We start from the raw sequence: 13,898 nt of genomic DNA on the forward strand, positions 1-13,898 counted from the left end.
CCTGAAAGCTAGTAATATGGAGCATTTTTTAATGTGCTGATTGCTCATTTGTATATCTTTTGTAAATGTCTACTCTGAAAATTAGATTGCTTCTTTCTTATTACTGAGTTATGAGGGATAATTATATAGTCTACACTTAAGTCCTTGTTGCTAATACTTTCTCTCATTCTGTGGCTTCTCTTTTCCTTTTCTTGATGGTGTTCTGGAAAGAACACAAGTTTTAAATTTTAATTAAGTTCAATTCATCAATTTTCTTTCATGTTCTATACTTTCTATATCTTCTGAAAAAAATTTTGTCTTGAAGTGATATATTAATCTATATTTTTCCCTTGCAGCTTTATTATTTTAGCTCATATTTATCTCAAATTTACATCTATGAAATAAGGTAGGGCTTCCTTGTGGTTCAGTGGTAAAGAAATCGCCTGCAATGCAGGAGATGTGGGTTCAATCCCTGGGTTGGGAAGATTCCCTGGAGAAGGAAATGGCTAGCCCACTCCAGTATTCTTGCCTAGGAAATCTCATGATCAGGGGAGCCTGGCAAGCTACAGTCCATGGTGTTGTAAGAGTTGGACATAATTTAGCAACTAAAACAACAAAAGCAAATGAAATAAGTTAAGAATTGAAGGACTTCCCCCCTCAATATTGATATAGTGTTCCAGCACAATATATTAAAAAAGAGATGCTTCTTTTCTTACTGAATTGCTAGAATGCTCTTATCAAACATCATTTTCCATATAGGTATGGGTCTCTTTTTGGACTCTATATTCTGTTCCGTGATCTATTTGTCAGTCTTTATATGAAAACTACACTATCTTGATTACTATTGCTTTACAGGAAGTCTTGGGCTTCCCTTGTGGCTCAGCTGGTAAAGAATCTGCCTGCAATGTGGGAGACCTGGGTTTGATCCCTGGGTCGGGAAGATCCCCTGGAGAAGGGATAGGCTACCCACTCCAGTATTCTGGCCTGGAGAATTCCATGGACTGTATAGTCCATGGGGTCGCAAAGAGTCAGACACGATTGAGCGACTTTCACTTCACAGGAAGTCTTAAAGCCAGGTAAAGTCCTTCCTCCTTTCTTCTTTTCAAAGACTATTCTGGCTCTTCTTAATCCTATATTTTTTTGAACCAACTTTTAAATAAGCTTGTCAATATTTGACAATAAGCTTGTCAATATTTGACAATAATCTTGTCAATATTATAAAGAGCCTATTGGGAGTCTGACTGGGATTGCATTAAATCTATAGCCCACTGGAACTAAAATCTAAATGATATTATCTTCCAAATCATAAACACAGTATACTTATTTATTTAGATCTTGTTTGATTTCTATCAGCAATATTTTATAGTTTTTATTGCTGAAGCCTTATAATCTATTAAATTTATCCCTTAGTATTTTATACTTTTTGATGTGACTATAAATAATAGTTTTTTTAACTGAAGTATACCTGATTTACAGTGTAATGCCAATCTCTGCTGTGTAACACAGTGACTCAGGTACACACATATACATTCTTTTTTAAATATTCTTTTCCTTTATAGCTTATCACAGGATAATAGTTCCCTGAGCCATACATTAGGACCCTGCTGTTTATCTATTTTAAATGTAACAGTTTACATCTACCAACCCTAAACTTCCAGTCCATCTCTTTCTCCCCGTTTCCTCCCCTTGGCAATCACTATTCTCTTGTGAGTCTTTTCCTGTTTCATAGATAGGTGCATTTGTGTCATATTTTAGATTCTCCATATAAGTGATATCAAATGGTATTTGTCTTTCTCTTTCTGACTTACTTCACTTAGTACGATAATCTTTAGGTGCATCCATGTTGCTGCAAATGGCATTATTTCATTTTTTTTTTTATGGTTGAGTAGTATTCCATAAATAGGAGGCACTTGCTGCTATGAATACGGGAGTGCATGTATCTTTCTGAATTATAGCTTGGTCCAAGTATATGCCCACAAGTGGGATTGCTGGATCATATGGTAATTCTATTTTTAGTTTTCTGAGGTACCTCCATACTGTTTTCCATAGTTTGCTGTACGACTTACATTCCCACCATTTTCCTTTTCTCCACACCTGCTCCAGCATGTTATTTGTAGACTTTTAAATGATGCTCATTCTGACCAGTGTGAGGTGGTACTTCACTGAAGCTCTCATTTGCATTCCTCTAATAATTAGTGATGTTGAGCATCTTTTCATGTGCCTAGTGGGCATCTGTAAGTCTTCCCTGGAGAAATGTGTATTATGGTCTTCTGCCCATTTTTCAGTTGGGTTGTTTGTTTTTCTGTGATTTGTAACAGCTGTTTGTATATTTTGGAGATTAAGCCCTTGTGTGTCAGATCATTTGCAAATATTTTTCTCCCATTCCATAGGTTGTCTTTTCATTTTTTCTTGTAGGTTCCTTTGATGTGCAAAAGCTTCTAAGTTTGATTAGGTCCCATTTTAAACAATACTGCTTTGATAGTTTCATTTTCTAATTGTTCACTGTTAGTATATAGAAATCTAATTGTTTTTTAGACTGGCTATGTAAGCTGTGACCTAGCTAAAAGTATGTATCATTTCTAGAAGTTTTCTTGATGATTCTTTATGACTTATGTACACAGACATATCATCTGCCAATTCAGCTGAATTTATTCCTTTCCAATTTTTATCCCTTTTCTTATTACACTCACTAGAATACAAAATCCAGGTAGTAAGAATAGAAATTCTTACCTTGTTCCTAACAGGAAGAAAACATTTAGTCTTTCACCTTTAAGCATGCTGTTACACTTAACAGCTAGAGATCTTTCATGCAAGTCTTTTTATCAAACTGAGGAAGCACCTATCTGTGCTTAGTTTCCTGAGAGGTTTTATTATGTATATTTGATTTTGTTGAATACTTTTTCTAAATCTTTCAAAATATTTTTCTCCTTAGTTCTGTTAATGTGCTGAACGAAAATGACTGATTTTCAATGTTGATTTTCAACAATTAAGCTACTCTTTCACCACTGATACATATACCATGTGCATTTTGAGTACCAGGGTGTTGTTCACCTTATAAAATGAGGTGCAAAGTATTCCCTTGTCATCTATTTTCTAAAATAGTTTGTGTATGATTGGTATTAATTTCCCCCCTCAGCATCTGAAAGAATTCACCAGTGAAACTATATGACCCTCAAACTTTTTCTGTAAAAAAACTGAGATGAATTCACTTGCATTAATAGATATTCAGTTCAGTTCAGTTCAGTTGCTCAGTCATGTCCGACTCTTTGCGACCCCATGAACTGCAGCACGCCAGGCCTCCCTGTCCATCACCAACTCCCGGAGTTCATTCAGACTCATGTCCATCGAGTCGGTGATGCCATACAGCCATCTCATCCTCTGTCGTAGAGCTATTCAAACCCGTGCTTCATCTTGTCTCCTTTCAGTAAGTAATTTTTAAGAAATTTGCTTATTTCACCTAAGTTTCAAATTCATTAACTTATTCCTAACACTTTCTTATTTTTCTTTTAATGTATATATGACCTTCAGTGATAATCTGTCTGCCACTTCAGATACTGGTAACAGGCTGTTCTTTCCCCACCTCCCTGTCCCATGTTTATTAGTCTAGCTAGAAGTTATTCATTTCATGGATCTTTTCAAATAACCAAATTCTGGCTTCATTAGCTTTTTCTATTATTTGTGTAATATTACACTTTTACTGCTCTTATTTGTACTGCTTTCTCCCTTCTTTTTCTAACTTCAAAGGGCAGAACCTCAGGTCATGCACTGCAATCTTCTTGAATACAAGTATTCAGACCTATACATTTTCTTCAAGGCACTGCTTTAATTGCATTAACAAATTTTGTTATCTTATTTCATTATAATTTACTTAGGAATACTTTCTAAATTCCCTTCTGATTTCTTTTCAAAATCATGGGTTATTTAGACATGTCCCTGTCTAAATGAAACAGCCCATTTCATTCCAAATATTTGGCATTTTTCTAGGTATCTTACTGACTTCTAATTTAATTCTTTTGTGGTCAGAAAAAATACTTTGTATGATTTTAAGCTTTTTCAATTTATTGACATTGATTTAAAGATCAGCATATGGTTCAATCCTGTCAAGTCTAACATCTACCCTTGAAAGGAATTTATATTCGTCAGTTGTTGGGAACAGAATTTTATAAGTATCAATTACCTCAAAGTAGTTTACAGTGGTTCCTTTAGTTCTATGTCTTTACTAAGTTTCTGTCTAGTTATTCTGTCAATTGCTGAGACAGAGGTATTCAAATCTTCAACTATGATTATGAATATCTCTCTTTAATTGTATCAATTATTTTTCCCTTCATTTTGAAGCTCTGTTATTAGATGTATACACAGTTTATCATTGTTTCTTTATGTATTGACTCATCATTTTATCATAATCAAATGTGGTATATAATGGGATTGATTATAATGGAAAAAGAAAATGGTAAAGAAACAAATGGTATGGTTAAATTTCTAAATAACTGTTAACTGAGTTTTGAAAGTTAATTGCTATTTTTTCAAGGGTAAATATCTTAACTCTGATGAAAATTAAATCTCTTGGGGAAAAAACACAAGACATTGCCTATTCTAGGCTGAGCACTTTGAATACATACTTGTTTAAGAGGTATCAATGACAAATAGTCATAATCATAAAAAGAATTTCTCATTTCATGGTAGCAGTTATTAAAATATTATATCAATTGAGTTTTTCTTGACAGTTAATTTTTATTGGAATATAGTTAGATTTACAATCTTGGGTTAGTTTCAGGTCTACAGCAAAGTGAATCAGTTATACATATACATATATCCACTCTTTTTTACATTCTTTTCCCATATAGGTCATTATATAGTATTCAGTAGAGTTCCCTATGCTATAGGTCCTTATTAGTTATCTATATATAGTAGTGTGTATATCTCAATCCCAATCTCCCAATGTATTGCCTCCATACCTACTGTTAATAAAGATGTTGGCTTCTATGATCTGTGTTAAATTAAAAAAAAAAATTCAATTGCAGAATGATCTATCAATGTTTCCAGTAATACTGCAACACCAGTTTCCTTTTAATGGCTCATCAGTTATGCAATTGCTGTGAAGGTAATATGAGCAGACTCATTTAGCAACATATTATTACATCATCTTTACATGAAGTAAGGCCCATCAGGCACTATTAAATTAGCCTGAATTTTGCAGTATGTCAGCAGCATTTTATGTACATTAATAGCAAAGTTAATGTTCCTTGGGGATTTTGTTGAGAAAAAATGGTTTCAAAGTGGTGTTTAGATATATTTGTGTAATATTTTGTAGCCATTATTTATATTCTCCTCTATTATCATTGTGTGATTAAGATTATTATGTTGCTTGTGAACAGGTAAGACAAAATGGCAGCCAATTGTTTTCATGTATTTTTTTTTCTTTGACCCATTATAGTAAGTACTGTTTGAAATACAGGGTTTTTTTTTTTTTTGAATGGGAGTGATATACTTTTTTAAACTCTTGAATTTCCTGAATTTACTACTTAGGCCTCAAATCAGCTGGTGTGATCCACAGTAACTTCTCCCAGCAACTGTAGCATAGTCAGAGTTAAGTAACAGTAATAAATAGCAAAGCCATTGTTCCATTCACAGTAAGGAAACCTTTTACTTAGAGACCTCCAGTCTTCACTGACGTTATTTACTCTTGTTGCAGTATTATCTTCTCTGTGCTCAATTTTGGACTTTCTTTTTGGGGCTCAAGCATTGCTTCTGTGAATTCTTCAAAAGCAAATATTTTCCCGATTTGAATATCTATAAAACTTCCTGATACAGCAATATCATTATTTTATATATTCCCATAACCTCCTTCTCTTTTCCATGGGCCAGCCTGATCTCTCCAACGTAGGATAATTATTAAACAATGATCTTGTAGTTCCTTTTTTAATACTCCATATATGCTTACATTTGGGGTATACAGAGGAAGTGGGGTTCACAAAGCATAATCCCCAGTTCATGGGAATTAAAATCACCTGAGGCACGTATTAAAAATACAAGTTCTCAGGCCCCTCCTTGACCAAACAAATTAAAATGAGGGAAGTAAGAAATTCTACAGTAACAAGCATGAGTTTAGAAGGCCTACCACTTTGCTAAATGTATGGCTCTGAGGAAATTACAAAATACCTATGGAGAACACTCAATTTCTAACCTGCAAAAATAGATGCCGTTAAAAGAATTAAACGTGGGAGTTCTCTGGTTACCTAGTGATTAGGCTTTCACTGCCAAGCTGGCCTGGGTTCAATCCCTGGTTGGGGAACTACAGAAAAAAACAGAGGGGCATTAAATGTGTAATTCAATGCCTGGCTTAGTTAGTGCTCAGTGAATGATAACAATTGTTATTAGAATGCTATGCATCTAGGTTTAAATAATTGTTTTGATATGAGAATTAAATCTGGTATAACACATTAATCATTGGTAAAAAGTTAAGATTCATTTTTGCAAAACTGGAGAATTACATACATGGAGCTAACCATTGATTCTAACTAAATAGTGATTCCTTTGGTAAGGGAGTATAAAAAAAACTAAGTGAAAACTCATTAATATAAGCATTAACAATAATTTAATAGTTGTAGTTTCAAAGAGCTTACAATAGTTTTTATTTTCAAGTTTACAAGTAGTGTTAACATTAGACAAATGGTTCTCAATCTTCTTGGTCTCTTAAAAATAATATTAAGGACTCAGAATAGCTGTTTTTGGTGGGTTATATGAATTGAAAACATTTTAAAAGGTACATTCATTTTGCAAAATATTTTCATTTTCAAGTGTATGCAGTTTAGCCTTCTGAGACTTACATACATGGGGAAAAAAATCGCTAATTCTGTTTTCCAAATGAAGAAGTCAACATAGAGATTGTATTTAAGGTTAAATGACTTGTCTTAGAACCACAGGTCAGTAACTCAGATATGATATTTGAACACAGGTATTCTGATTCTGAATGGCACAACTATGGGATAGTTACTAAATGATGTAGTATCAGGAAGATCTCCTGGAGAAGGGAATGGCAAACCACTCCAGTATTCTTGCCTGGAGAATTACATGGACAGAGGAGCCTGGCGGGCTACAAACCATGGGTCTCAAAGAGTTGGACACAACGGAACGATTTAACACTTTCACTTTACTTTCCATTTTCCCTGTGATAGTTAAGTGCCCATGTCTAAAGTTAAGGTGGGTCTTATGAAAGGCATGCAGACAGCAGAAAACACTTAAATGTATTCTGCCTTTCCTTTGTATGCTTTTTGGCTTGATTCTGATGGGAATCTGCAGGCAAACTGTATATTTAGGATTCTCAGTGTAAAGATGTGGGGGAAAAAGCAGAGGAAATGGCCATTAGTAGAAATGCAACATGCTAAGGAATATGAAGACTTGAAAGAACATTTCCAAGTCAAAGAGACTGGAGGAAACTCAAAATTGTTTCACTGCAGGTTTGCAAGGAGGTCTTTCCAAGAAATTGTCCTCAGCAGGAAATCCTTTGTGTCTTGTCACTTTAGCAAAGCTATATTATAACTAGCAGAGCTATATTATAATTACCCTTAAACCAGGCACCTGTCATGCTCTGCTTATCTTTGGCCCAAGCAGTTTTCAAATCTTTTGATCATAAAATACCTTGCCTCACCTGCTGGTTCTTTCCATAGATCAATGATGATGAAGAATAAGTAACAGATGACCATGAGACCTCCTTCCTAGCTTCCCCTTTAGTAATCTCATGGACAAACTCCATGAACAAACTTGTGAACAGGATAACATCTAAGGGACTTCCCTAGGAGTACAGTGGTTAAGATTCCATGCTCCCATTGCAGGGGGCAGGTGTTCGACTCCTGGTCAGGGAATTAATATCTCACATGATGTCCTGTGACCAAAAAAAAAAGACTGCCTCTAAAGAAAGATCACAAGAAGTCAACAAAACTACATGCAGTGGAGAATAGCAATGACTCTGATTCCTCATCTCAATGATTAACTGAAATTAATTCCCCCCTTCTTCCCCCTTTATAAACCGTCATGGTTGAACAGCATCTTCAGAATTAGTTTTGGCAGGGGGATTCAAGTCTGCCTTCTCCCCAGATTGTCAACTTTCTGATCAAAAGCAACTTTCCTTTCTACCAAAACCTGCTCCTCAGGTATTGATTTTCAAGTAAAAAACAGCTGGACCTGAGTTTAGTAACAGATTATGATGAAAATACTTCCAACATTAGTAAGTTTAACCCAAGATAGTCAAGCCTCACGGAGCAATTTCATGTTCTTCTTGTAGTTTACCAGCAACACTGTTCTTTTTATGAGGAAATAAACAGACATCATCTTCAGAAATCAGCATTTTGGAAGATGGTAGGAAGGTAACTGGTACTTTGCCTCCAGTTGAAATGGAGGTGAGTTATGAAATTCTTTTGACGATAGAGAAATACAGTTTGGTGAACCATGGAATGGAAACCATTTCAAACAGAGGAGCAGAAAGAAAATGTTTAATTACTAAAACCCCACTACATTTAGTCACAAATTAAAAGCATAAAAAGGGTGAAATAAAATGGATAAATTTCCACCTCCTCTGTTAACGTCTTTATTTACATGTTAAGAAATTATCTCACTGATTTTGTATTTATTAACTTACTTGACAGCCTGGTAATCCAGTATCTCTGCTGTACAGGGAAAATGAGCCTCTCTCTGACGTTTTTCCTGTAAAACAAAGAAAGTAACTTTATATAGAAATCTTCAATGACTGACAATCAATTCAACTTCTAGACCATTTATGAGAACAAATGATAAACAAGAATATAAAATCCAATAAACAAAATCTGAATAGCTTACTGCTGTTTCAGTCATGTGACAAAATGAAAAAAAAAATTCAAAAGAATGGATATCTATACAGCCAACAGTATGACCCATATACCTACAAGTGAGCATAACGTTTTCCCATACTTGCTTCAGATTCAACATCTTCCCCCTCTCTCTCCAAAATTAAAACATTATCGATATAGTGCACATCTTACCCCAGACTCAAAGGTAACCACTACCATAAAACTGGTATATGATTCCCATGTATATTTTGAATCTATTAGCATATATTTATGTACTCAAACAATACACATTACTATCTGTGTTTAATACATTTAAACCGATGGGATTACACGGTATATAACCTGAGATATACATTAAGGATAAGACATCTAGTTCACTCGTTTTTGCCGCTATAAAATGTCCTAATATACAAATAAAAAGGATAGTTGATCTATTTTCCTACTGAAAAACAGAAAAATAGTTTCTACTTTTTCTGTTGTTATCACGAAGACTGCTTAAACAAATATCCTTGTACATACTGTACACATACAGAAGAGTTTCTCAGGATAGACACAAAGAAGTGGAACTGCTGGATTAAAGGATGAACACATTCAACTATGCATTACCTTTCTCTGAAGTTTTCATGCAGATGTATACCCTTCCCAGAAAAGAATTAGAATTCTGTTGGGATTATATCTGCAGTTCCAAAGCTGATGGCCAAGTGTCAGGAATGGTATAGGCCAGCGCTAGAGGGAGAGCAGATGTCTCAAAGTGCTGACAACTGACAGCAGTGCTAATTTGCTTTTTAATACACAGGAGCTTAGTAGGTTTAGTAAAGTGAATTTTCAATTAGCATATAGTTTTAAACTAAACGGTCTCTCACAAATAGACACATTGCTTAAAAAGACTTCTGCAAGGATCACAATTTGATGCTAATATCAAAAATGGCAATACAAACAAACAATGATAATGGAAGAGCTAATTCTTTTTCTCTGTTTCAAAGTATAAAAAAAAAAAAATTAAATCTGACAAGTTACCCAAAATATTTAAAGTTACTGAGGCTATATGAACTTCACCATAACTGTGCACTACACAATGAGATATTGGCTCGTGATTATATAAAACTATAGTTTATTAACTAAAAAAAAACTCCACACATAGTTGACATGCTCAAAATTGTTTACTGATATGGTACACAATTTTTAAAAAACTTAAGAGATGCATGTATTAATATTTGATCATTTTCACTGATGTATGCATGCTACTGACATACTCAACTGGCCAACTGATACAGAAATCTTAGAACTCTGAACTTGGCATCTACTGAACCTTTAGATACACAAAACAATTCTTGTAATAACAAAGCAAGTTATTAGAAAATACTCTAATAATTAAGGATATAATTTCTGAGCCCATTAGAATATGTCTTAAGAAGCACTTACTGTTTACTACTGATGAAGTACCTATTACAGGCCAACACATAAAAATTACATGATTTATGAAAACAGGTTAATTAATGTGGTTTATTTGCCTCATTCTCACCACCAAGTAATACGCTCTATATAAAGAATTTTAATTGGCAAAATATATGAAATTAAAGATGAAAACATCTGTAACTCTTTAAATATATCCTTTACAAGTAAGACTACTTATATAAGTCAAAATAATATCTTACAGTTTTGGATTCTACATTTCAGCTCTTGAAACCTGCTTCATGAAATTCTTAACGGATTATATATTTTCAAGTCTGACACACAGCCTTCCCTGTTGAACCAAGATGATGTCATATACCTAGCAGGACAGAACTGGGAGACAGTAACATTTTAAACCAATACCATAAAGTTTTTTTTTTTTTTTAAAAGACTGTTCCAATGACTTGTCATTCATGACAATACACTATCAACTTATTATTAGTTGAAATAGTCACTAAGTCCTTTTTACCTTGCAAATTCTTCCTTATACATTATCTCAAACAGTAAGGACTTAAAACTAAATAACTGTTATACTTTCATTCAACTGTACTGCTGCTGCTGCGTCGCTTCAGTCGTGTCTGACTTTGTGCGACCCCATAGATGGCAGCCCACCAGGCTCCCCCGTCCCTGGGATTCTCCAGGCAAGAACACTGGAGTGGGTTGCCATTTCCTTCTCCAATGCATGAAAGTGAAGTCGCTCAGTCGTGTCCGACCCTCAGCGACCCCATGGACTGCAGCCTACCAGCCTCCTCCATCCATGGGATTTTCCAGGCAAGAGTACTGGAGTGGGATGCCATTGCCTTCTCCACAACTGTACTAGTAAGGATTTTTTTTTTTAATTGTTGAGGTGGACAGAATGAGAGATATTAGGTCTTTTTAAAAAATAAAGTACAGATTTCAAATGCAATCTTAATATCTGTGTGGAAGCTACCCATTAGATAAAGACTGTTTAAAAATAATGTCAAGTTTTAAAATTTACTTCCTGTACCTATTTAAATTTCTAAACTTCTTCCTTTCAGAGGAAATTCAAACCAGAAAGAAAGAAAGTCATTTAATATTAGCCCATAACATTTCAAAGTTTCCTCTAAAATGGAAAGTTGAGAGCTTGTTTTTAAAATGACACATATCCTATTCAAATGAGATTCAAAATGTAAATACATTTTAGTTCACCTTTAACTTGTTAAAACTATTTATTTCTTAGGGACTTTAGAAATCTGGGTACTCCTGAAATATAATAACACATATCATGTCTGAGATTTAAAAGACAATAATCTTTAATTCTTACAAAATTACTTTTCACAAGAACACTCTTCAAGAAGTAAAATGAATCCTATGTCTTTTTATTTTATCTTAGATGTCTGATAAAGAACAGAAACTTCTGATTACAATTTAAGAACTACTAGTAACAACATATATCTCATTTCCTTTGAAATACCTATTAAAAATATCACCAAAATTTTACTGAGATATTCTAGTAGAGGGGTTTTATTTGCGTGTGGGTATGTATGAACCATGGGCCTCTTTGGTATAACTACTCTTCATTTTTTAAAAAAATAATGCCACTCTTCTCACTGGTTTTATGTTTTTTCTTATAGTCTGTTTATTACTTTTTGTTAATTTAATATTTTTAAAATTTATTTATTTTAATTGGAGGCTAATTACAATATTGTAGTGGTTTTGCCATACCTTGACATGAATCAGCCATGGGTGTACATGTGATCCCCATCCTGAACCCAGAACTACTCTTCAGAATAATGTTTTTAAAAGTATAAAGCAAGATATGTACTATTAAAAGTAATCTAATGTTATTAAAATATTAAACAAATGTGCTGCACAGTAATACCTTATTATTAACACATTAAGTACAAGATCTAGAAGTAGGCCTATTAACAATGGTAATTTCAAATCACAAATGACAATTTAAGATATCTGCAACAACTATATTATGCTATGAGAATATCTATCCTATTGGTGACAAAAATCATAAATACTATCAGGTCTCTTTTGCTACCCTCATTCAAGGAAATTCCTCATTAGCACTCCTCATTTAAGGAAATGCTAAATTTCACTTGGAGACTGGGAAAATAACAATTCTTTTTCTGTCCAAGTTAACTGATTTTGCTTCCATTTTGAGAGTCTCTGGACTCACTTTAAGAACCCCAACACTAGTGGAAGAGAAACATATTATTGAAAGATATACATTTATATATATATTTGTATATTGAGCCCAACACGTATTTCATAAATATTTTGTGTGCAAAAGCTTTTTATTTAGACTTGTACGGTATATTATACATTAATCAGCCTCAGTATTTTCTGACCCCAAACAGAAATGTTCAAGACATGACAGAAGATGTTCAATAATTTGGATAGGATTTGTAACTACTGTTTAAGAAAAAGCAAATTACCGATTCAAGACATTATTTTACCCAGGTGTTTGTGAAAGATATATAAACTATTAGAAACAGTCATTACTGTAACAAATTTTCTTGGATTAAAAAAAAAAAATTCTAAGTCATCTTGTTCCCTAGGAATAACATACATGTTTTAACAGCAAGTTGAAACTCTCCACTGCTTGCCTAAACTCCAGAAACACAAACTAATGCTAATATTAGTCTATAAAGAACTCTTCAAAAGATCGTTTCACCTATATTCTTTTGGCACAGGACATAATCAGCAGTCAAGCTGAGGCTGAGAACAGACAGGCAAGTTGACCTTTCCATTCCTTCCCAACCCAAGCACAAATATGCAGGAGTTGACTAGATAGAAGAATCTGAGTTTGATAAATTCCATCAAACATTTATGGGTTAATCACTCTGAGAGAGCGCCTGTGCCCTTAATAGGTGTCAACAAGCAGAAAAGCTTATAGCCTAACTGGATGAAAAACAAGTTTCACAATTAAGGTCAGGTGTCTTGAGATCCAGATCCAAAACATACTAGGTGGTTCTAGAGGAATGGACAGAGAATTGTCTGGGGCTAACACAATCCATAAGGGCTACTGAACAAGGAAGGAGAGTCATATTCAAACCTGAATGAAGTAATAGACACCATCTGGTAATACTCAGGGCTTCCCTGATAGCTCAGTTGGTAAAGAATCTGCCTGCAATGCAGGAGACCCTGGTTCGATTCCTGGGTTGGGAAGATCTGCTGGAGAAGGGACAGGCTACCCACTACAGTATTGGGCTTCCATTGTGGCTCAGCTGGTAAAGAATTCACCTGCAATGCGGGAGCTAACTGGAGGAGGGCATGACAACCCACTCCATTATTCTTGCCAGAAAAATCTTATGGACAGAGGAGCCTGGAGGGCTACAGCCCATAGGGTCACAAAGAGTCAGACACAGCTGAAGTGATTCAGCATGCATAGTCACACTAAAAGTAGAGATGAAACCACCCACCCATTTTACAGAAGGATCTTCTGAGCACCAAAGAAGGGTCTTCTGAGCACCGAAGAAGGGTCTTCTGAGCAGGTGGCCCAATATAGCCTTTTAGGCAAGTGACTTTCCAACAAAAGGGGTCTGGGAAATAAGCTGTGTTTTGCCCTACATAAAGCTTAAGCGTTGTCAGATTGGTTTCCATTTAGACCCAGATCACGCTATCTGTAGGCTGTGAGAACAATCAGTCTCAGGGATAAAAGCGATATGCACT

At 34.7% G+C, this 13,898-nt stretch overlaps 1 protein-coding gene across 4 annotated transcripts in view; it reads right to left on the reverse strand.

The window, feature by feature from the left end:
* Positions 1 to 13,898, reverse strand: part of TCF12 (transcription factor 12) — a 395,418-nt gene that overhangs the window by 112,246 nt on the left and 269,274 nt on the right. For all 4 annotated transcript variants that reach the window (XM_055537846.1, XM_055537843.1, XM_055537842.1 and 1 more), the window contains one exon: positions 8,615 to 8,679. In XM_055537846.1, the coding sequence (XP_055393821.1) occupies positions 8,615 to 8,679 (65 nt within the window). The remainder of the gene's footprint in view (positions 1 to 8,614; positions 8,680 to 13,898) is intronic.

This window comes from Bubalus kerabau, chromosome 10 (genome assembly GCF_029407905.1).
Source record: "Bubalus kerabau isolate K-KA32 ecotype Philippines breed swamp buffalo chromosome 10, PCC_UOA_SB_1v2, whole genome shotgun sequence".
Taxonomy (NCBI): Eukaryota; Metazoa; Chordata; class Mammalia; order Artiodactyla; family Bovidae; genus Bubalus; species Bubalus kerabau.